The sequence below is a fragment of the Myodes glareolus genome, chromosome X (genome assembly GCF_982192425.1).
Source record: "Myodes glareolus chromosome X, mMyoGla1.1, whole genome shotgun sequence".
Classification (NCBI taxonomy): domain Eukaryota; kingdom Metazoa; phylum Chordata; class Mammalia; order Rodentia; family Cricetidae; genus Myodes; species Myodes glareolus.
Genome location: NC_142053.1, coordinates 99,739,727 through 99,764,081, shown reverse-complemented (window position 1 = coordinate 99,764,081; position 24,355 = coordinate 99,739,727). Strand labels below are relative to the sequence as shown.

General features: G+C 37.8%; 1 protein-coding gene across 8 annotated transcripts in view; it reads left to right on the top strand.

Moving 5' to 3' along the window:
• Dmd (dystrophin) overlaps nucleotides 1-24,355 on the top strand; it is a 2,257,783-nt gene that overhangs the window by 507,344 nt on the left and 1,726,084 nt on the right. For all 8 annotated transcript variants that reach the window (XM_085684598.2, XM_085684595.2, XM_087902601.1 and 5 more), the window contains one exon: nucleotides 11,185-11,357. In XM_085684598.2, coding sequence (XP_085540724.2) covers nucleotides 11,185-11,357 — 173 coding nt within the window. The remainder of the gene's footprint in view (nucleotides 1-11,184; nucleotides 11,358-24,355) is intronic.

Sequence of the window (24,355 nt, the reverse complement as noted above, 5' to 3'; positions counted from 1 at the left end):
AGTATCCCTCCAAAAAGAATGGGCTCCTAGATACCAGTTTAAGCACTAGAAATAAATCCTGGTCCCACCACCATTGGTTACACACACATTCAGTGGGCCTAAATTTTAGTCCTATGCAGGTTTGCCCCCTATCAGACCAGAGTCACTGAGTTCTCACTAGCTCATGTCAGCAGTGTCTGTGGGTATCACCATCATGGTCTTAACTCCTTTGCTCATATTAGCACTCCTCCCTCTCTTGGTCTGGTCTCAGGTAGCTTGGCCCAGTGCTTCCCTGTAGATCTCTGTACCTGCTTCCATCAGTTGATCATTGAAATTCTATGATGGCAATTAAGGTCGTCATCAGTCTGATTACAGGAGAAGGCCAATTTAGGCATCTTCTCCACTGTTGCTTAGAGTCTTAACTGGAGTCATCCTTGAGAATTCCTGGGATTTTCCCTAGTGCTGTTTCTTGATAGCTCTTTAATGGCTCCCTCAATCAGAATATCACTTTCCTTTCTCTGCTTCTCTGTCTTTCCCCACTCTTGAGCATCACATTCCCTCATGTTCTCCTCCTCCCTCCCTTCCATGTCCCCTTCCACCCTCCCTTCTCTCCCCCCTCATAATTTTCTCAGAAGGACTTGTCTGATATGTACTCTTTTCTGTGACACATCTTTCATTGGAATAATATTTGGCCACTATTATTTCATTTACTTGAGTTGACTTTTAGTTAGAATTGTAAATATTACTTAGTCTGACTTAAAGTGGAGGGACCAGCCGTGTACCTACTCAACTCAACAGCCATACTGATAATTCCATTGCCCTGTTATATTTTTATTTTAAGTGGGCTCAACGACATTTTACAGCAGTATGAAAAGAACAGAAAAACAAATATAACTTTTAACATGATCCAAAGCTAGTAAGTTTCTAGCCATTTTCATATAGAAATGGTTTTGATAAAATCAGCTATGTGTCAACATACCCTGCCTCCCATCAATGATTTCATTACGCTGTTCAGTGCCTTTCAAAATATCTTTTTTTCCAAAGTTTATTAAATTATGAAAGTTTCCATTTCCACCCCTCCTCCCAACACCCTCCCACTCCCCCCTCCCCCTCCTCCTCCCTCTCCATCCCTAAGAGCAGTCAGGGCTTCCAGCCCTGTGGGAAGTTCAAGTTCCTCCCCCCTCCCTCCAGGTTCAGGAAGGTGAGTATCCAAACAGGCTGGATCCCAAAAATCCAGTATATGCAGAGGAAACAAGTCCCAGTGTCATTGTCAATGGCTTTTCAGAAAGACTCCGGGCCAGCCACATTCAGAGAATCCGGCCACATTCAGAAAATCTGGTTGGATCATATGCTCATTCAGTCCCAGTCCAACTGACCTTGGTGAACTCTCATTAGATCAGTTCCCTTGTATCAGTGGGTGATCGCACCCCTCACGGTCCTGAGTTTTGTTTCCATGTTCTTCCTCCTTCTGCTTCTCATTTGGACCATGGCGGGCTCAGTCCGGTGCTCCAATGTGGTTTTCCATCTGTATCGCCATCCATCGTCGGATGAAGGATCTATGGTGATAAGCAAAATCTTCATCAGTATGGTTATAGGCCAAGGCCGGTTTAGGCACCCTCTCCTCTGTCCAGAGAACAATCTGGGGATCTCTCCTTGGACCTGGGATCCCATTTATAATCAAGTCTCTTGGAAACCATAAAATGACTCCCTTAGTTGAGATATATTCTTCCCTGATCCCATATTCATCCTTCCTCCATCCCCCCCATCTCAGTCCCCCGAGTTTTCCCCATTCCTCCCCTACTCCCTTCTCTCTAACCCTCTCCCCTTCCAACAACCCTCCCACCCCCCCCATGCACCCGAGGTTACCTGGGACTCTTGTCTATTTCCAATCTCCAGGAGGATAAGTACATGATTTTCTTCAGGTTCACCTTCTTATTTAGCTTCTCTTAAAGGAGGAACCATTTCCATGCAATCAATTGTTTGTAGAATTAAGCTGAAACATTTCAAAAATTAAATAAGGCACACAGGACCACAAAAGATGCCAGAAGTGCTAGTAGAATGACTGTAATCATTTTGAATACGTTTCTCTGATGATCTAGTAAGTGCTTCTGGGGGAACCCAGTCTGTAGATCATGCTGGGCATTACTGCCACCAGCTGTGATAAAGCAAGGATTCAGAGATCTCCAAAAGGCTTGTGAAATTGTATTTGCCATTGAGTTTGTTTTCCACAGAATTCCATCCAATCTCATCTCTTCTAGTCCCTTGCAACTCCTTTTCCACTCACTCTGAGATACGATGTCAACATTGTGCTTTCTGATACTCCCTTTATCTGTTTTTAAGTAGTCACTGTTTACTCTTTGGGAAGCATAAAATGAGGGCCTGCTTTTGAAGATTTTTGTCCTGCCCAGTTCCCACAGGCAGTTAGCCCAAAAGAAAGTCACACAGAGAGTCTCCATTAGATATAAACTGATTGGCCCATTAGCTCAGGCTTCATAGTAGCTCTTATAACTTATATTAACCCATTATTCTTATCTATGTTAGTCACATGGCTCGGTACCTTTTTCGGAAGAGTAAATCACATCTTGCTTCTTCCGTGATCTGGGCAGGACTGTGGAAGAATGGGCTTCCTCTTTGCCAGCATTCTCCTGTTCTCATTGCCCCACCTTTACTTCCTGTCTGGTTGTGCCACCTATACTTCCTGCCTGGCCAATCAGCATTTATTTAAAACATGATTGACAGAATATAGGGGAGAAGAAATGCTTTTACTTACTGTTTTCCTTATCTAAAACATAATTATACAGTGCATCTACTTTCCAGTTGTGTACTTAAATTACCTTAGCTTTGTAAGTGCAAATATACAGACTCTTGCGTTCTCTTCCTACTTACATCACCTCTCCTAGCATGCTGACCTATTTTCTTAAAACCACTTAACAATCCTTAAAAATCACCCTGCTCAATACTCCTCATTCCTCCTTGAATCCCAAAAGATTCTCTCACCAAGAACATATATGTGTTTTTATACTAAATAATGAAGTTTCGATATTTCAGAAAAGATAAAAGCAGACTCTGGTCAATGTAATGTATGTTTTAGATTTATTCCATTGTTAAGAGCATTAAAGCAAATGCTTATATGTAAATCCTTTCTTCCAATGCCATGTATTATGTTTTTAATACTGCTGGAAAGAACATTGAACTTGTGAAACTTGTGAATGTCAAACTTACATCTCCATCATCACCTTTCTAGTCTACACTTCATATACAACTATTAGCCTGAAAATAAACTGGATATATATGTTCTGAAATAAGTGGTTTTGAAAAAAATTCTGATGTCATCTGACCATAGTGGTGCTCTCCTATAATCCCTGTTGTCAGAAGGCTGACATTGGAGAGTTATGAGATCAAGGCCAGGTAGAGTTACACAATAAGAACTTGACTTTATAATAAAATTAAAGGATATATGCTATATGCTGATATGATATTAAATCAGGTACCTACTTCTGCTGGCTAAGCTAAGTAAAATTATTAATTCTAAGTGCTATTCACATACCAGATTATGTCATGTTTTCTGCTAAAAGACCTTTCTCCAAAGCCCTGCCAAACTGCAAATTAGTTCTTACCCTGTTCCTCATAAGGATGACCCATCTCTTCATTGCCTGATTCTGAAGAGGAATGCATTTGGGGAAGTAGTTTAAGTGGGCAAATCTGTGCTGGACACATGATTATTAAGTCATGCTCTGGAGACTGAGGACAGGGGTAGCAGTAGTTGAAAGAGAAAGAGCTATAGCCTCATGGTGACAGAGAATCTAAGTGGCTTTATTTAACACCATGGTGAACCTGGCCAACAGTGACCTAACTGAGGTTCAGATGGCTGATAGTTAATTCTGTTCCTTTTCATCAGCAATGGGAGATGTGTGACAGCAGAAAAGCTGTGACCGTTGGTGACAAGGCTCTGAAATCCAGGTAGTTGCACAGGAGACTAACAGCAGGAGTCTGTCTGATAAGAGCTGATAACAAACTGTTCCTTGAAGGGGAATCTTTTCTGGTACAGCTTTCTGTGTGTTATATGTTGTTTACCTAGTTAGGTAACACTATCACTTTTGCCATTGTCTTTTTTCACTGTTAAAGATGGAATTCAGAATCTTGCACAGGATAAAATTGTGCCCAAGCTATCATCTACACGTCTACCCTTTCCTAGTCATGATTACATTCCAATGAACAAATATACACATATTTGTTTCAGTTGATACTTTCATGAGCACTGTGAGCCTTGAAAACAAGAATATTTTCTGATTCCAAGTTCATCTTTCTAGCCATCTTAATGATTTCCTGGCAACCATTTTTACGTAGGAAAAGGAAAAACAATGATTATACTTACATATTACCCTTTCATTTTCTCTCAGTAATATTGTGCTCTAGTAAAAGCAATGCCAATGAGGCTGAGCCTGATAAGCTGAATTAGACACACAATGATGCTAAAAGCATTTTGGATTGAATATTGTATTGTCCTTAAACATTAGGCACATAGAGGACAGTCTGGTCAAGCATTTTGCAAATGAATCCCATTCATCATTGGAGGCTTGCCTGATCAGAGAAAATCCATCATCACCAATATGCCATTATTGCCTTATTTCAACCCTGCTTCAACAAAGTGCACAAAGCATACTTCTACAAATGGCTGTACCTTGTAGAAGGAGCAGCGGGTAGGCCTGCTTTTCATCCTGCCCGGCTCCCGCACAGCTAGCTTAGCCCCAGAAATAATAACACATAAGTTGTATTCATTTAAACACTGCCTGGCCCATTATCTCTAGAGAGGTAGTTACTGACTAACTCTCACATCTTGATTAACCCATTTCTAATAATCTGTGTAGCACCACGAGGTGGTGGCTTACTGGAAAAGATTCAGCATGTCTGACCTGATGGTTGGCTTCATGGCGTCTGCCTCATTGCCCTCTTCCCAGCATTCTCTTCTGTTTACTCTGCCTACCTAATTTTCTTTCCTATCAAAGGGCCAAGGCAGGCTCTTTATTAACCAATGAAAATAACACATAGGCGAAAGGCCCACTTACATCATTTTCCCTTTTTCTATTTAAACAAAAAAGAAAGGCTTTAACTTTAACATAGTAAAATTACATATAACAAAACAGTTATCAAGTAGGAATTACAGCTACAATATTTATATCTATTTTATCTTTATCATAATAATGGAAAACTATAACTATAACTAACCATTCTTCAACTCCATCAAAGACTCCAGAAGAATATAATATTACCTAAGTAAACAAGAAGTAATCAACTTCCAAAACTCTAGAAATGATAGAGACTGTCTGGACAGTCACCCAAAGTTCCTCTGTACCATTGGGGCATCCATCTTCACCCTACAGGCCCATAGTATCCAGAGACATTTCCATAAAGCAGGAAATTTCAAAGGCAGTTCAGTCACTATCTGCTGTGTCCTGCAGAATGTCTCGAAGACTCTTTTATGAATCAGGAACCCCAAAAGATCATCTCACTTTTAGGCAAGTTCAGCAGTCCTCTCTCTGCAGGTTCTCTTTGTCCAGTTTATACAACAGTCCAGGCAAGAGCAGTTTCTTGCCCAAATGGCTAACTAACTCCAAAAGGAGCCTCTTTGATGCCCATCTTCCTCTTGAAGTAGATTGGTGCTGCCAGGAGCAGACGTGTCTCACTGTCATGAAAAATCCTAAGTTATTAAAACATTGAAAATGCCATATTCTGTAGTCTTTGAAAGCTATGAAGAATGCCTATCTAACTAAAATATATCTCTATACATAGAAAATCTAACTAACATGACTACAAGCTTATTATCAATGATTATCCATTAACAACCTATATTTCCTAATTATACATTACATTTTTAAGTGAACTACACAATCATAATACCTTAATCAAGATCAGAAATACATATGCAAATAATAAAATTGACCTTAAAATCCATACCAATGCAAATTATTCATATCTATATCATATCCCCCTTTAAATGTAAAAAAACATTTATAAACAATATTTGGGAATATGGATGTAGTTATCTCTCTCCAAACTTATTCCTGCAGTATAGGGGCACTGTTAATCAGGTCTTTCATGGTATAAACTATGTGCTAGATTCATCTCAGTTGACAGTTGAGCAAAGTAATTTCTTGAGGGTGTTCATAGCAACCTTTCAGGAGGATGGGGTCTATCATACCATATTGGGATAGAAGCAATCCACAGGGTCTCATTCTCTGTGAAAACAAAAGAAGAACTTTTCTAAAGCTTCATAACCTTAGATCCAAATTTTGAAGTCAAGGAATTTTCAAAATATCTATCTTGGATTAGTTCAGCAGCATTTATAAGCAAATATCTTTTAGCAGCTGTTGTTCCTTCCTCAGTATTCAAACAATTCAAAGAGAGCACAATAGCATACAGTATCAAGATTCTCTGTGTATTTTCCATCTTTATGCGGCTTTATTTTAACCTCTATTTTTTTATTTTTACTTTTATGATGGAGGAGGGTTGTCTGTCTATTGTGTTATTTTCATTGGTCAATAAAGAGACTGCCTTGGCCCCATGATAGGACAGAAAATTGGTAGGCAGAGTAAACAGAACAGAATGCTGGGAAGAGGGCTATGAGGCAGACGCCATGGAGCCAGCCACCAGGTCAGACATGCTAAATCTTTTCTGGTAAGCCACCACCTTGTGGTGCTAGACAGATTATTAGAAATGGGTTAATATCAAGATACGAGAGTTAGTCAGTAACTAACTCTCTAGAGATAATGGGCCAGGTAGTGCTTAAATGAATACAATTTGTGTGTTGTTATTTCTGGGACTAAGCTAGCCATGCGGGAGCCGGGTGAGGCAAAAAGCAGGCCTGCCCACAGCCCTCACTTCACTTTTACTTTTTGAGACAGGTTCTCTGTATATCTTTGTCCTGGAATAACTCTGTAGACCAGGTTGTCCTTGAACTCACAGAGATCCCTCTGTCTCTGCCTCCTCAATGCTGGGATTAAAGGTGTATGCTACCACACCTTGAACTCACAGAGATCTGTCTGTCTCTGCCTCCCAGGCATTGGGATTAAAGGTGTATACCAACACACCCTACTCTCTCTTTCTTTCTTTTTTATTTTTAATGACTTTAACCTTTAGCCTGCATATATTTTTAACACACTGTAAACCATTTAGAGGCTTTCTTCCTCTTTGAATCTCTCTTTACTGTATCTCTCTCTCCTTTTCTGACCACATGAGTCTAAAACCGTGGCTTTGACGGCTGGATCCAGCCCATTCCTTAGCTTTCCAGCCTCATGGCAGAGGTGCTGCTGGAGCCATTTTTATTGCCACAACTCTGTGGCATTTCAAGGTCCCTGCCAGCAAACAAGCTGCATCATTCTGCTCACAGACCACACTCAGTTGGACTGCCTGCCTGAAAGAGTCAGAGATTGCCCTGGCAGGACATCCCAGAAAGCTGGCATTTTAAAACAGTGCAGCTTTTTTCCTGCTATGGCTGAAAACTGAAAAGCATGCATTCAGCTTTTCGTCAACACCGTTTAAGTGTTTCGTGGCAGGACCTCTTAAAAGAGCTGCAGGGTTTTGCAGCTAAAGCTGAGTCAGGAAGCCTCTCTTAGATGAGAGTGCTTGCTTGCCTCTAGCAAGCAGAGCAGACCCAAGAAATTGCTGCCACCAAGAAGCCATGCTTTACTCTTTTCTTTTCCAAGCTTTCTCAGGCTTTCAGTGGATTCAGTTATCCACGTGGGCGCCATATGTAGAGAGGAGCTTCGGGCAGGCCTGCTTTTCGTCCTGCCCAGTTCCTGCACAGCTAGCTTAGCCCCAGAAATAATAACACATAAGTTGTATTCATTTAAACACTGCCTGGCCCATTATCTCTAGAGAGGTAGTTACTGACTAACTCTCACATCTTGATTAACCCATTTCTAATAATCTGTGTAGCACCACGAGGTGGTGGCTTACTGGAATGATTCAGCATGTCTGACCTGATGGCTGACTCCATGGCGTCTGCCTCATTGCCCTCTTCCCAGCATTCTGCTCTGTTTACTCCGCCTACCTAATTTTCTGTCCTATCAAAGGGTCAAGGCAGGCTCTTTATTAACCAATGAAAATAACACATAGACAGAAGGGCCACCTACATCAGTACCTGGGGGTCATGCATGTTGTAATTTTAAAATATGCTTTGAAAGATTATATATTTTATATAATTATTTGGCCTACTTATCTATAGAGTAACTAGGTAAATGAGTGGGTCAGAAATGAATGACAAAATTGGACAATCCAGTTCTAAGAGATAGAAAGAGTTATAAGGAGATTGTGCCACACATATACACAGATTTCATACTTTCAAACTATCACCATGTTTACAAATATCATCTTTAACTTTATAAGTGTTTTAAAATCAGATTTTATATTATATCCATAATTTACATTCAACAGTTCATAAAAAGACAACTAATATGAGTTGTTAAAATATGTATTTACTATAAAGGCAAATATGTGTTAATTTCTTCAAAGAGAAAAAATTCAAACCAAAATATATTTATTTTTCACATTGACACATGATGGTTGTACATACATCATCACATCACATTTTTGTGCACACAGACCTTAGATTTACACAAAGGAAAATCATGTAGGTAAGCATTAATCATATTTACTTACCTACTCTTACAAGTATCTCATAATGGATCCATTTTATCTTTTAAAAGAAAAAGAATAATTAATCATTTAAATGATTCTATAGATTAAAGTATCTGAAATGGAGTATCACTTCATTCTTAAAATTTATAAAAATGTTTAGAATGTGCAATTTTATCAGACTACTTAGGGGAATGAAAGTTTGAAATTCAATAAATTTCTGAGTAATGTTTGTACCGGTTCAAAGACTAGGGAAAAAATGTGCTGAAAGCAATTGATAAAAGAAAAACTAAAGCATACATCTGTAGCTGTTAGGCATGCATGTTCCTCTTTTACACATTGTTAACTTGTTAATTTTAAAAATTTAAACAGGTAAACCTTTTCAGTCCAGTCAGTGTCTGTGAGTTATCATTGGCATTGTGAAACACCATGACTAAAGCTACATGGGGCAGAAACAGTTTATTTGACTTACACTTTCACATCACTGTTTATTATTGGAGGAAGTCAGGACAGAAACTCAAATATGGAAAGGAAATAGAAGCGGGAACTGATGACGAGGGCATAGAAGCATGTGACTCAGTGGCTTGTTCCTCACTATTTGAACAGTCTGCTTTCTTACATAACCCAGGACCACAAGAACAAGGATAGTCTTGCCTATAATGGGCTGGGCCCAGCCAAATAAATCACTAATTTTAAAAAAAATGTCTTAAAGGCTTGTCAATAACCTGTACTTAGGAAGATAGTTTCTCAATTGAGGTTCTCACTTTTCAGGTGACTTTAGCTTGTGCCAAGTTGATATAAAAGTAGTCAGTGCAGTTAGTTAGCATAATAGGCATTATCTTATAAGTTACAAAATGAATCTAGGGTATTTTTGGTAACCGTATTTTGGATTGTTGTTAAAACAATCTTCTTTGTGGAGATAAATAATCTGGTAATTAAAAGGTTAGGTAACTTTCTGAATTTCATATAGTAAGTTAATAGAAAGGAAAAAATAATGTGCTTCATAAAGCAAAAAATTGTCTTTAAATTTTTAGTTTATATAGAATGACTTCACTTTTATCTTCCTTTTGCTCCTTCCAGCCCCTACTATATTTCTTCAACTCCCAAATTGTTACCCTCTTTTTATTCAATTATTGCATATTGATGTGTTTGTAAATATATATATATATATATATATATATATATATATATAATGATATCCTTCTGAAGGCATTTTTCTTATTATAAGCAAACAATTTCGTACTAAAACTGCCTTTTCTATTTGTAAATACTAGTGATTTATCTTACTATTGACTAAAAATAAGTCTAATATTTTATATTATGTCTTTTTAAGTCTATTGAATATTACAAAAAGAGCAAGTCTCAAAACAGTATTTTAGTATGCTAGACTCTAGGGATAATATTAAAAATATTTCTCAGACAACAATCATACCAAATTGATTCCTAACCAATTTCGATTAGAGTCAATGCAGATTCCATGAAGTGTATTGCTTATAATCTCTCTCTCTCTCTCTCTCTCTCTCTCTCTCTCTCTCTCTCACACACACACACATACACACACACACACACACACACACACACACACACACACACACACACACACACATATATATTCCTAATATTCCCAACATTCATCCCTGAAAACCAGGGGGATTCTTTTTTATTGATTTTACTGAGCTATACATTCTTCTCTGCTTCCCTCCCCTTCAACCCTCTCCCATCCTCCCAATTTACTGAGGAGATCTTTTCTTTTTCTACTTCCCATGTATATTAGATCCATGTATATCTCTCTTATGGTTCTCATTGTTGTCTAGGTTCTCTGGGACTGTGATTTGTATGCTGCTTTTCTTTGCTTCATGTTTAAAAACCACTTATGAGTGAGTACATATGATAATTGTCCCTGGGTCTGGGTTACCTCACTCAATATGATGTTTTCTAGCTCCATCCATTTGCCTGCAAATTTCAAGATGTCATTATTTTTTTTCTGCTGTGTAGTACTCCATTGTGTAAATTGTGTAAATTTTCCTTATCCATTCTTCAGTTGAGGGATATTTTGGTTGTTGCTAGGTTATAGCTATGACAAACAATTCTGCTATGAACATAATTGAGCACATGTCCTTGTGGTAGAGTTGAGCATCCTTTGGTTAATTATTATTACCCAACGTGGTAATAATCCAATAAAAAAAATGGAGTACAGACCTAAACAGAGGACTCCCAACAGAGAACTCTAAAATGGCTGAAAGACACTTAAGGAAATGCTCAACATCCTTAGCCATCGGAAAAATGCAAATCAAAACAACTCTGAGATTCCATCTTACACCTGTAAGAATGGCCAAGATCAAAAACAGTGATGACAACTTATGCTGGAGATGTTGTGGTGTAAAGGGAACATTCCTGCATTGCTGGTGGAAGTGCAAGCTTGTATAGACACCTTTGGATGTCAGTGTCGCGATTTCTCAGAAAATTAGGAAACCACCTTCCACAAGAACCAGGGGCATTATTATTTTAAAAATGTGAAGAGTACTTGTTTGGGAAATGTGCTTTCTTATTGAAAATTTCTTTAACAAACAGGTCAAAAATGTGATGAAAACTATCATGGCTGGATTGCAGCAAACCAACACTGAAAAGATTCTTCTGAGCTGGGTCCGACAAGCAACACGCAATTATCCACAGGTTAACGTCATCAACTTCACCTCTAGCTGGTCTGATGGCCTAGCTTTGAATGCTCTCATCCATAGTCACAGGTAAGTTTGAGATTTAAATTTTATTTTAAGTATTGATTTAGACACTAATGATGTATTTTATTGCAGTATGGTCATTCTACTAGGCCAAATGGTTAACAATATCGATCTAAGTATTTATTGAAACAAACTAAGGATGTCGTCATCTATTTACCTGCTTATTTGAGGTAGGGCATCTCTGGTAGGCCTGACCTACTTAAAACTTGTGATACTCCTGTCTCAGTTCTCAAAGTAATGGGATTACATGCTTTAAACATCATGGCTAGGAGTTTTCTAATTTTTAAGTTATATATGGCTGTGGTTGAAGGAGGAACAAAAATGAACACATTTTATACTGAGACACTTAAACAACCAGATTATTTCATGACTTTGCTAATAAGGGGTTTGATGGGTTTCAGTAGAAGCAGAAATAGAAGTTTGAGCATAAACTATGGAACTAAAAGTGGTTTCAAATTTCATGCAAGTGGTTTTAGTGAGATCACCATTCTCAGGTAAATAATGTATAGGTAAACATCTGTCATATGAAACATAAGCTTCCAGAGCAAGCATCATGATATCAAGGAAGTTTTCTTTCTAATCAGGATTAAAAGAAACACTAAGCCTTTTAGTAACCATAACCAAAAAAGGGGGGAATCTAGTGAGTTCTATAACTCTGTGTTCAGAACATCAAAAGAGAGGGTTTTTTCTATATATAGCAGCAAAGCAATTTCTTTGAGTTAAAGAACAGTTCTGTGGGCATTCATATAAATAACAGTGTAACATGGTAAACTAAGCAGCTTTACTGTAGTCCAGACAGTGTTCTAGTTTTCACAATGACAAAATCATTGTTTACTTTTGTTAAAAATAAATAATTTAATTTAATAAATTAATTAATATGATTCCAAATAAAGTTATAATCATGTGGGAAAGGTGCACATATATATTCATGATTATATATAAAATATATTAATACAATATTTTCATATGTACAAGTTATACAGCACCATTCTACATATGATTATATTATGAAACATTTCCTCCAAGAAATATCTACCTTGGTCTTGTTATTAACTGCTCTTTTAAATGACTGTCAAATTAATTGTTTATTTTTTAATAAATTCCACTGGACTTCAGCTTCCCACAATACCCATGCAGGTTATCTTTTGTCACTTGTATTGACCTTTTTTTCTTGTTCCCTTTTCTTTTTCACCAAGTCTCCCATTTTTCTATAGCACTCTTATTTCCATAGAAAGCCAGAATATACATTTTTCTTGTGGTAAGGCTGAACTCAAGGGCAAACTCAAAGTAAGAATCTTTGTCAGGTGTCATGCTGCAGCTGGGCTTAATTAGTCCCATCCAGACTGGGTTTCCAGGTGAGGGACTCAGCAAAACCGACTGTGAAAAGGAGTCTGATTGGCCCTGATCCACACATTTAACAAGGTAAACAGACTGATTTTCATAGGTACAACAAAAGAAAACTTTCCACAGCTTCAGTTCAGTCAGGTAAGAAGTGATAGAGCTATTGATTCTGCATCATAAGTTCATGCTCATTAATGCAGCCACATGCTTCACATTAAGGGCCTGGAGAAATATTGATCTTGCTCTTCATGTACACATTAGCAGATAAACAAAAATATTGAGGATCGACTTATGTGCTCCTCAGTGGCTCTTTACTATTTTCATTTCAAGTGGGAGATTTCACTCCTGCAAGCATGCTCACACACCATATTTGTTAATTTTCTTTTTATGATTTTTGAGCATGTTTCTAAGTAAGACAGGAAACATCCAACTTGTCCTATCCTTGACCCACTTGTTCTCTGCCACAGTGTATCTGCATTTATGTGTTTTGAATGAGCCATCAATAACTCTCTTTTTATACATTACATGTTTAGTTCTCAAGAGGTTCCTTACAGTTGCTTAATGCTGTTTCATGAATCACCTGCCTCTTTGACTTTGACAGATGTTAATATTGTTTATCTAGAGAAAAAAAACATGGTTGGACTTTCTGTTTCAAGGTGATTGTCATTGGCACTCGTAGGAATGTCATTCAGTGCCCTGATTTCAATAATTGAGTGACTAAGCTATATAGAACAAAGACAGCAAAGCACAGAGACCTTGAAAATTAAAAGGTTTATGTTCAAACACAATGTCCACTACAGGGAAGTTGAAAGGAAGCCAGGTTCCACCTTTAGAGAAAAAGAATGATAACTGATAAGAAATATATACAAAATATAAACACTAAATTATAATTACCTTAAAACTACATTTAAATTTTTATGCTAACTCCTTTTTTTCCTATCCCAGGATGTGGTTTACAAAAAAGTTATCCATTATGTTACTGAGATCTCCCTTTGGTCTAGTTCTGCTCCCTATTACTTGTGAACTTTGTTGAAAGGATTCAGGTGAGAAGAGAGTCATGATTTATTATGAAATAAAACGAGATCTGTCCAATGATAAAAATGGGCAGTTCTCAAAGAGGAATACAATCTCTTGGGATGAGAGTCAACAGTAGTCAGAGAGATAATTTTAAAGTGCAAGGATTGGAGGGGTGAGAATTGACGTTGGCCAAAAGGACAATTGTGCCAACCTCTATTTTTTAAGTAAGTATCATGCCATTTCTTAAATTTACACAAACAAACAGCTTTCCTGAAGTACATTTTCCTGCCTCAGTAATTAAGAAACTGATTTGAATTGACTACTTCTAAAGAAGAAAGTGATTTATCTCTATTGTATGCCAGAAAGTCAAAACAAGATAGAGTGTCTAGCTACCTAAGAGTCATCCCCAGAATTGAAATCCTCAAAACATTTAGAAGGTAACTGTTTAAATACTTATATGTCAACTTTCCTAAGGGGCTTTAGGAGGATTTCCTCAGAAGAATTTCCTTTATATGGTTTACTTAAGAGTAATGAATCTAGCGAGGTGGTGATGGTACACACCTTTAATCCCAGTACTGGGGGCAGAGACAAGCACAGCTCTGTGAGTTCAAGACCAGCCTGATGGCCAGCCTGATAAGAGCTAGTTCCAGAACAGGCTCCAAAGCTACAGAGAAACACTGTCTGGAAACAAAAACAAACAAACAAACAAACAAACAAATGTGATGAATCTAATTGGAAATTTTTAAAAGCTTGGTGGCTGGAGGAGAAGATAAAATATAGGAAAAGAACAGTTCTAACTTTTTTCTAGGAGTTAATAATTGCTGAACCTAAGGACCCTCTCTAAAGTTCTGCTCAGAGCCTGTTAGTATCCTGGTGAAGGCATTTTTATCATATTTCTGAATGGATTCGAAATCTCTATAATGCATATTATTCATAGATCATTGGAATTCATTGAATCTGCAGTCAATTAATTAGAGATTATATGCAATAATCTACAAATCTGAATGTAAAAAAGGTTACCAATAATGTATTTCAGAAAGGCTTAGGCTTATGACTAAATAAGAACCTAAGTACACTTCAGGGAATCCACTTTACATCACACACAACCTCCTCTATTGGATAGATTAAGGTTGAAAAGATGTGATTTCTGAGAGTCAGACTAGACCTCCTTCCAAACCACGTTCATAGGACAAAATGAACTAGAGAGACCAATAACTCATTTCTAACCTTCTTTTTAGGACAGGCCAAGGTTTGAGCAACATGAATAGTGAGAAAAACTACCTTCTTCATAGCATACTTTGTAGGGCATACTGGGGTGGAGCACACAGTAGTTCAGTTGTAAATACTTATGTACACCCAATTACATTAGAATAACGTCGATTACAAAACACAAAAGCAAACCTCCTGTAATTCTCCTTTGTAGGACAGTCTGAGATTGAGAGTTCATGAGTTCACTCCTATCCACCTAGAACACTTTGAAACTACACTGTAGTGGTTATAAGAGCTAGAAATCAGAGACAGAAGTTAGTGCCTTCTAGCACAGTGGTTCACTATATGTGGGTTTTCACCCCTTTTGAGGGCCCAAGTGACCCTTTCACAAGGATCAACTAAGACAACTGGGAATTAAGATATTTATATTATAATTCCTAACCATAGCAAAAATACAATTAAGAAGTAACAATGAAAGAAATTCTATGGTTGAGGATCATGACAATATGAGGAACTATATATATTAAAAGGGTTGCAGCATTAGAGAGGTTGAAAACTACTGCCCTAGCTCTTTTTTATAGGATAAGTGGAGGTGTAGAACATGGTAGGACACTCTCATAGTTATCTGCAGTACAGATGAAGGTGGATTCGGAGAAACAAACACGGGGTCCCTTCAAGACTTTTAAGTAGGCTTCTCACTCCACTCCTATTTATACTATGTGTAATTATGCATACATAGGACAAATAAAGGTTAGGGTGATGTCAGTTTTAGGAGACAGAGAGCAGCTCCCTTCAAGCCTCATCTGTAATCTGGGCAGGTGGAGATCATTCTAGCTAATTACCAACTTCCCTCAGAGGACAGTTTAAGATTAGGACTATATGGATACTGAGATACACTCAATAGCTGTCTCTAATCATGCTCATTAGGAATACTGTGGTGGAGAACACACGGGTTCACTCTAATCCCCCTCAGTAAGACGTAAATCATAGGATGAAATTGACTCTGAGAGACAGACAGGAGCTCCCCCCAAGCCTCCTTCTTAGGATATACTGAGTTGTAGAACACAGTAGGTCACTAATGACCTGTTCACTAGGAAAGACTAAGAGCATGCATTCTGAGACATAGATGCAAGTTCACCAAAAGCCTCTTTGGTAGGTCGGAAGGAGTTGGAGTGCACATTAGTTCATTTCTTTCCTTATCTGTAGGGTATATCAAGCACAGGAAAACCTGGGATTTGAAGGGAGAGAAACTATCTCCCTTCAAAATTCTTCAGAAGGACAGACTGAAGTGGAAAACGTTCTAGTTAACTCCTTTTAAACTCCACAGGACAGATGAAATTTAAGGTGACATAAACAGTGGTTTAAAGGAGAGATCAATTTGGATTCTGAGAGAAAAACATCAGCTCCCACCAAACCTCTTCTAGGAAGACTGAAGTTGAAAGCACACTAGGTCACCCCCTATCCTCCTACTTCGGACACAGAAAGGGGCTGAAAAAAGGTATTCTGAGAGACAGAAACAAGCTTCCTCTAAGTCTTCTTTGTAAGATACATTAAGATGGAGAGCACATTAGAATATAACTTGTACTTATGACAGATCATGGTTAGAAATAAATGCATTCTGAGACAGAAAGTAGCTCTCTCCAGGCCCTCTTTATAGAACAGACTGAGATGAATAACACACTAGTTCACTCCTATCATATTTCTTATTATAGAACAAAGATCAGGCAAAAAGGATACTGAGAGAAAAACAATAGCTACCTCCAAGCTTCCTCCACAGGACATGATGAGGTGGAGAGAACAGTAATTCGTTACTTACATCTGCCATAGAGCATATCAAGTTAGGAAAACACAGATTCTGACAAATGCACACTAGATTCATATAAGCTTCCTTGTAGGACAGATTGAACTGAAGATCACACTAGTTCATTTCCTAAACTCCTCTATAGGGCAGGTGAAGGTTAGAATGATATGGATTCAGAAAGACACTAATTTTATTCAAGACTCCTCTGTTAAATACCGAGATGAGAATCACAAAATAACATTGCTAACATACTCCATTAGGATAAACAAGTTAGGAAAACAAAACATAAACTAGCTCCCTCAAATCCTCTTTTGTGGGATGGAATGAGTTTGAATGCACACTAGTTGTGCTTTTTAGTATAGATCAAGAGATGATTGTGAGAAACAGACACTAGCTTTCTCTGAGCATCCTTGTAGGATATATTGAGATGGAGAGCACAGTGGTTCTCTTCTAAGGTTATGTGGGGAAAATATCAAGGAGTTTTGGACAACATGAATTCTGAGAAATAGACACTAGCATCCTCCAAACTTTATCCTTGGAACATACTGAGGTAGAGAACCTACTAGTTCTTTCATAACTCACTCTACAGAACACATCAAGTTAGGGACTACATGGATATAGAGAAACAGCTACTAACTCCATTCAACACTCTTCTGTAGGACACACTGAGGTCTAATGCATGGAAGTCTAGTCCTAACCTTATCAGTATGACAAATCAAGGTTAGGAAACTCTGGATGCTGATAAAGAGAAACTTTCTCCAAGAAACATTTAGTACAAATTAAAGTAGAGTACCTTAGTTGGTTTTTCACCTCTTACATAGGACAGATTAAGGTTAGGATGGCCTGGAGTCTGAGAGACAGATACTGGATTCCTCCAATTCCCCATCCATGGGACAAACTGCTGTGGAAAATATGATAGTTTACTCCTAATCTTCCTAATCTCTTCTGTAGAATAGATGGAGGTTAGGACAGCAAATATTCTGTTAGAAAGCCACTAGCTCTATTCAAGCATCTTTAGTAGGGAAGACTGAGTTGGAAAATAAACTAGTTCTTGTCTGTCCTCCTCAATAGGACAGAGTAATTTAGGACAATATGGATACTGAGAGAAAGACTATAACCCCTCCTAGCATCCTCTATTGGACAGACTGATATGGATATTATAATAGTTCATTCCTAACTTCCTGCAAGTACACGATGAAGGTTATTACTACATGGCTTATGAGAGGAAAGCACTAATCCCTTTGAGTATCCATAGGACAATCAGAAATGAAGAGCACATTATTTCACTTTTTACCTACTCAGTTAAATAGAATGAGTTAGAATAAAATTGATTCTGAAGGACAGAGTAGCTCTGTCAAAGCCTCTTCTATAAGATAGGCTAAGGTTTACAACAAGCTAGTATATTTTTAACCTCCTCAGTAGGACATACCAAATTAGGAAGACTTGGAGTGTGACAGACACCAGCTCTGTAAAAGCCTCCTCTGTAGGAAAAACTGAGGTGGAGAGCACACACTAGTTCACTTCTTACTGCTTCTGTAGGGCAGATCAAGATCACTACAGCTGAAATCTGAGAGACAGATATTATCTCTCTCTAGCTATTTTTAATAGTGATTTAGAGAAATCTTGGTTAGACCTATTCTTCCTTACCTGTAACACAGATCAAATTTAAGAAAAGAGATTCTGAAAGACAGGCACTAGCTCCCATCAAGCCTTCTTTTGTTATGAAAGACTGTGGCAGAGCGCACACCAGCTCACTCATAATTTTCCCCATCAAACTCATCACACCACGGATTCTTTTTTATTCTTTTCACAGTGCTATACATTTCTCTCTGTCCCCCTTCCTCCCCTCTCCTCTTCTACCCTCTCCTGCCCACACCCCAAATTTACTCAGGACAGCTTGTCTTTTTCTCCTTCATATGCAGATGCACATATGCCTCTCTAAGGGTCCTCTTTGTTGTCTTGCTTCTTTGGGGTTGAGGACTGTAGGCTGTTTTTTTCTTTGCTTTATGTCTAAAAGATACTTATGAGTGAGTACATACTATATTTGTGTTTCTGGGTCTGAGTTATCTCAATATGGTTTTTAAAGATTTATTTATCTATTTATTATTTATTTATTATGTATATAGTGTTCTGTCTGCATGTGTGCCTACAGACCAAAAGAGAGCACCAGATCTCATTATAGACAGTTGTGAGCCACCATGTAGTTGCTGGCAATTGAACTGAGGACCTCTGGAAGAATAGTCAATGTGCTAAAACTCTGAGCCATCTTTCTAGCCCTCAATATGTTTTTTTTAGATCCATCCATTTGCCTGCAAACATCAAGATGTCATTTTTTCTGCTCTGTAGTACTGCAATGTGTTAATGTACACATTATCTTTATCCATTCTTAATTTGAGGGTCATCTAGGTTGTTTCCTGGTTCTGGCTATTATGAATAATGCTTCTATGAACATAGTTGAGTACATGTACTAGTAGTATGGTTGAGCAACCTTTTGGTATACACCCAAAATTGGTATTCCTGGATCTTGAGGTAGATTTTTTCATAATTTTCTGAGAAATCAACATACTGATTTCCAAAACAGTTGTACAAGTTATTACTTCCTCCAGCAATGGAGGAGTGTTTCCCTTACCCAACTCCTCTGCAGCATAATATGTCATCAGTGTTTTTGATGTTGGCCATTCTGACAGGAGTATGATGGAATCTCAGAGTTGTTTGTGATTTGTATTTCTCTGATGGCTAAGGATGTTGAACATTTCCTTAAGTGTCTTTCAGTCTTTTGAAATTCATCTGTTGAGAGTTTCCTGTTTAGGTCTCTATTGCATTTTTATTGGATTATTTCTTCTTTTGATGTCAAGTTTCTTGAGTTCTTTGTATATTTTGGAGATAAGTCCTCTTGTCTGATGTGGGATTTGTGATGATTTTTTTCCCATGCTGTAAGCTACCATTTCATCTTGTTAACTGGCCTTTGCTTTACAGAGGCTTCTCGGCTTGAGGAGGTCCCATTTATTAATTGTTGCTCTTAGTATCTGTGCTACTGGGGTTATATTTAGGAAGTGGTCTCCTGTGCCAATGTGTTTGTGTATTTCCCACTTTCTCTTCTATGAGGTTCAGTGTGGTAGGTTTTATGTTGAGGTCTGTCATCCATATGGTCTTAAGTTTTGTGCATGGGGATAGATATGGTTCTATTTTCATTCATCAACATGTTGGCATTCAGTTATGTCAGCACCATTTGTTGAATATGCTTTCTTTTTACCATTAAATTCCCACACCTACAAACACCTGGTTTTTTACAAAGAAACTAAAAACACCACTCATTCTTAAAGACAGACATTAGCTCCCATCAAGCTTCCTCTATAGGATAGAGTAATATGGACAGTATCTTACTTCACTCCAACTTTTTTTTAGTTGGACAGATAAATGTTAGGAAAACACAGCTTCCGAGGGACAGGCACTTAATTCATCTGAGACTCTTTCATGGACAGCCGGAGGTGGCATGTCAACTAATTAGTAGTACATAATTAATTTAATTACTTAAATTAGTTTAAGTACTTAGTAAGTACTTAATTTAACCATAAAACAGATCAACTTGAGGAAAACTTTGATTCTATGAGAGAGAAACCAACTCTATCTCAATTCTTTGCAATAGGACAAACTGAAATAGAGAGTACATTAGTTCGTTCCTTATCTTCCCCATAAAACAGATGATAAATTGCATGAGATACATTATGAGAGACCAACACACTGCTTCAATCCATTTCGTCTAAGCAAGACAGACTGTGGTGGAAAACATACTAAATCAACAGTGACCTTATTTAGAGAATGGAGCATTAAGAGGACATAGATTCTAATAGATGAATAGTTAATCACTACTTTCCCCTCTATAGTACAGGGTGAGGTAGAGCACACTAGTTTTTTTTAACCTTCTCTGTAGGGCAGATCAAAGTTACTAGCACTTAGTATCTGAGAGATAGATACCACATAGCCTCTAGCCCTCTCTGACTGATGTAGGGAGTACACTACTTCATTAATAACATTCTCAGTAAGGACAAATCATCTCAAAACATCAAAGATTCGGAGAGACAGCCACTACTTCCCTTACGAACATCCTTTGTAGAACAAACTGATATGAAGAGCACACCAATTCACTCCTATTCTGCTCTGTTGAACATAATGTATCTGAATAACTTGGATTGTAAGAGACCAACACTAGCTCCATTCAGTTCTTTTCCAAAGAAGAGACTGAGGTGCAGTGCAACCTAGGCCAGTACTATCCTTATTTGTAGGATACATCAAGGTAAGAAAACACAATTTTTAAATATACTCACTAACTCCCACCAAGCCATCTCCACAGGCCAGAGTGATGTGGAGAGCATTCTAGTTACCAATCATTATCTGTATTACAGATCAAGGTTACTACAGCATGGATTTTTAGAGATAGCCACTAGAATTCAGGTTTTCAGTGGGCAACTACTTTAGTTCAGAAAAGACTGATTCAGTAGTTACACGTGATGGCCGTAACTTCTAATAAATGTCTAATTACTGAATCAGCCTTTTCATGTCTCTGTGAGTTCTGCATGTTCAGTTTTTACAGCATACCATGAAGCAGTCCAGGCAAGAGCAACTTCTTGCCCAAATGGCTAACCAACTCCATAAGGAGTTGCTTCAATGCCCATCATCCTCATGAAGTAGCTTGGTGCTGCCAGAAGCACAAGTATCTCATTGTCAAGAAAAGTCCTAAGTTCTTAAAACAATGTAAATGCCATATTCTGAAGGTCTATGAAAGATTTGAAGAATGCCTATTGATCTGAACTACATTTCTATACATCTAGAAAATCTAACTAACATGACTTCGAGTTTGACTATTATAGATGATTATCTATTAACTTATATTTCTTAATTATATATTATATTTTTAAATGAGTTACACAAACATGATACCTTAATCAAGATCAGAAAAACATATACATATAACAAAATTGACTTTTATTTTTTATCAATAAAGCAAGATCCATACCAATGCAAAATATCCATGTCTATAGCATATCCCCCTCTAAATGTAAAGAAACATTTACTAGCAGTATTTGGAAATATGAGTGCGATTCTGTCCAAACTTCTTCCTGCTGTTTATTGGATAAAGTATTTTCTTTGTGGGGGTGTTTACAGCAACCATTCAGGGGTTCTTGTTCCATCAAACAATATTGGTCTGGAAGCAATCCACAGGTCCTCATCTTCTGTGAAAACAAAAGGAGAACCTCTTTTCCAAAGCAACATATCCTTATACTCAAATTTTGAATTGAGGATACCTTTGAATTATTTCTGTTTGCTTAGCTTAGCAGTCCCCAGAATCAAAAGTCTTTCTGCAGTCAAAAAAATTTAAAGATAACAAAATAATATACATAATTCAAACTCTCTGTGAATATCCCATCTTTACATGGCTTACTTTTCTTTCTGTACTCTGTCTCTTTAAAGACTTTATGTTTGTTAAACCATTTACTTGTTTTTATAACTATCTATATTATTTTTCTTCTCTCTTCCAGGTCTACATATATTTATCCAACACTGCTAAACATTTTGGTCTTTTTTGTCTGGATTTGTCCTTATTGCATATCTGTAATTATTTACTGTCCAGAAGTACTTTTTAAAATGCTTAGCACTTCTTAAAAATTAAGCTGCACCATTATTGTGATATATATGGTACTTTCTGTTTGCCTGCCCAGTGTAAAACTTAACTGTGCAATTACTATGATATATATGGTACTTCCTGCTTGCTCAGCACAATCCAGCATGGTGGAGCTGCTTACCAACTCTGAGAGACATGATCAATGCCTCATCTCTAGGCACACAGCCAGTCCATACTGCCATTAAACAAGTAAGCTGTAGCAGTCTGCCCACAAACCCCACTCAAATGCTTCATCTCCCCAAAGATCCAGAGGACACACTGGCAGCATAACCCAGAAAGCTGGCATTTTAAAATGGTCACAACTCTTTTCCTGCTATGGATGAATCAGAAAATTTTTTTAAAGGAACCGCAGCAAGCTGCCAGAAAACAGCAAGAAGCTGTGTTAAACTCTGTAGTATTTTTTTCTAGAATTTCTTTTTAAGCCCTCTCGGGTTTTACATGAATTTAGTTGGCAATGTGGGTGCTAATTTGTAGGCGGAGGCCACTTGGTTGTTATTGGCCACTTAGCCTTGAAATAGCCACACAGAAACTGTATTAATTAGTCACTGCTTAACCCATTAGCTCCTAGCTTCTTATTGGCTAACTCTTACATCTTAGTTTAACCCACCTCCATTAATCTGTGTATCACCAGGAGGTTGTAGCCTACCAGCAAAGTTTCAGCATGTCTATCTCCAGTGGCTCCATGGCATTTCCCTGACTTCCTTCTTCCTCCTAACATTCAGCTTAATCTTCCCACATACCTAAGTTCTATCTTATCAGGCCAAAGCACTTTCTTTTTTCATTAACCAATAAATGCAACATATAGACAGAAGGATCTCCCACACCAAGATTCCTCTTAGAATCCTCAGTAGAACATAATAAGGTGGAAATCACACCTGGTCATTCCCCACCTCATTGATAGAACAGATCAGTGTTTTAGTGAAACATTGATTCTTACATAGAAACAAGATGTCTCTAAGACTTATCCTTAGGATATACTGTGGTGAAGAGTACACTAGTTTATTCCTATACTCTTCCATTGGAAAACTAAAGTTTAAAAAAATCATTGATCCTGTGAGAAAGGCACAAGGTTCGCTGATCTCATTTACATAGGATAGACATCTGTAGAAAGCTTGGTAGGGCTCTACAATCATTGTCTATGGACCATATCTTGATTACCATAGCATAGATTCTGAGAGAGACACACACACAAGGTACCTTCAAGACTATTCAGTAGGGCAGGTAATGCATACTGTTCATTCTTTCTTTCCCAACCTTATCTGTAGGACTGATCAAAACCTGGATACTGACTGAATGAAACTGACTCCTGAGACTACTTAGTAGGACAGATTGAAGTGCAGAGCATTCATGTTCCCTCCTAATGTCCCCCAAAGACCAGACTTAAGTAAAAAGGGCATAGATTCTGAGAGACAGATAATGGCACCCACCAGTATTACAAACTGTAAGAGAGAGCACAGTAATCTCTTCTAATTTCTTTCAAAAGACAGATGTTGTGAATTCTGTGAGAGAGACAAGATCTCCACAAAAGCCTCCTTAGTAGGGCAGATTGACATTAAGAACACTCTTAGTCACCCCATAAACCTTCATAACACAGATTATCTTAGAATGATATGTGAGAGACAGAACCAGCTCCCTCCAATCCTAACCCCATAGTACATGCATAGATGGAGAATAATATGGCTCAAGGTAAGAAAACATGAATTTTACAGATAGGCATTATCCCCCACCAAGTCTTTAGTATAGGACAGACTGTGACTAAAATCAAGCTTGTTCACTCATAACCTTCTCCATAGGACAGATCAAGCTTCTTACAACACTGCTTCTTAAAGACGGACACTAGCTCCCATCAAACTTTCTCTATAGAAAAGACTAAGGTGGAAAAGCACCTTATTTTGCTTCTATTTTCTTTAGTTTTACAGGTCAAGATTTAGACAACACGGATTCTAAAGGACAGAC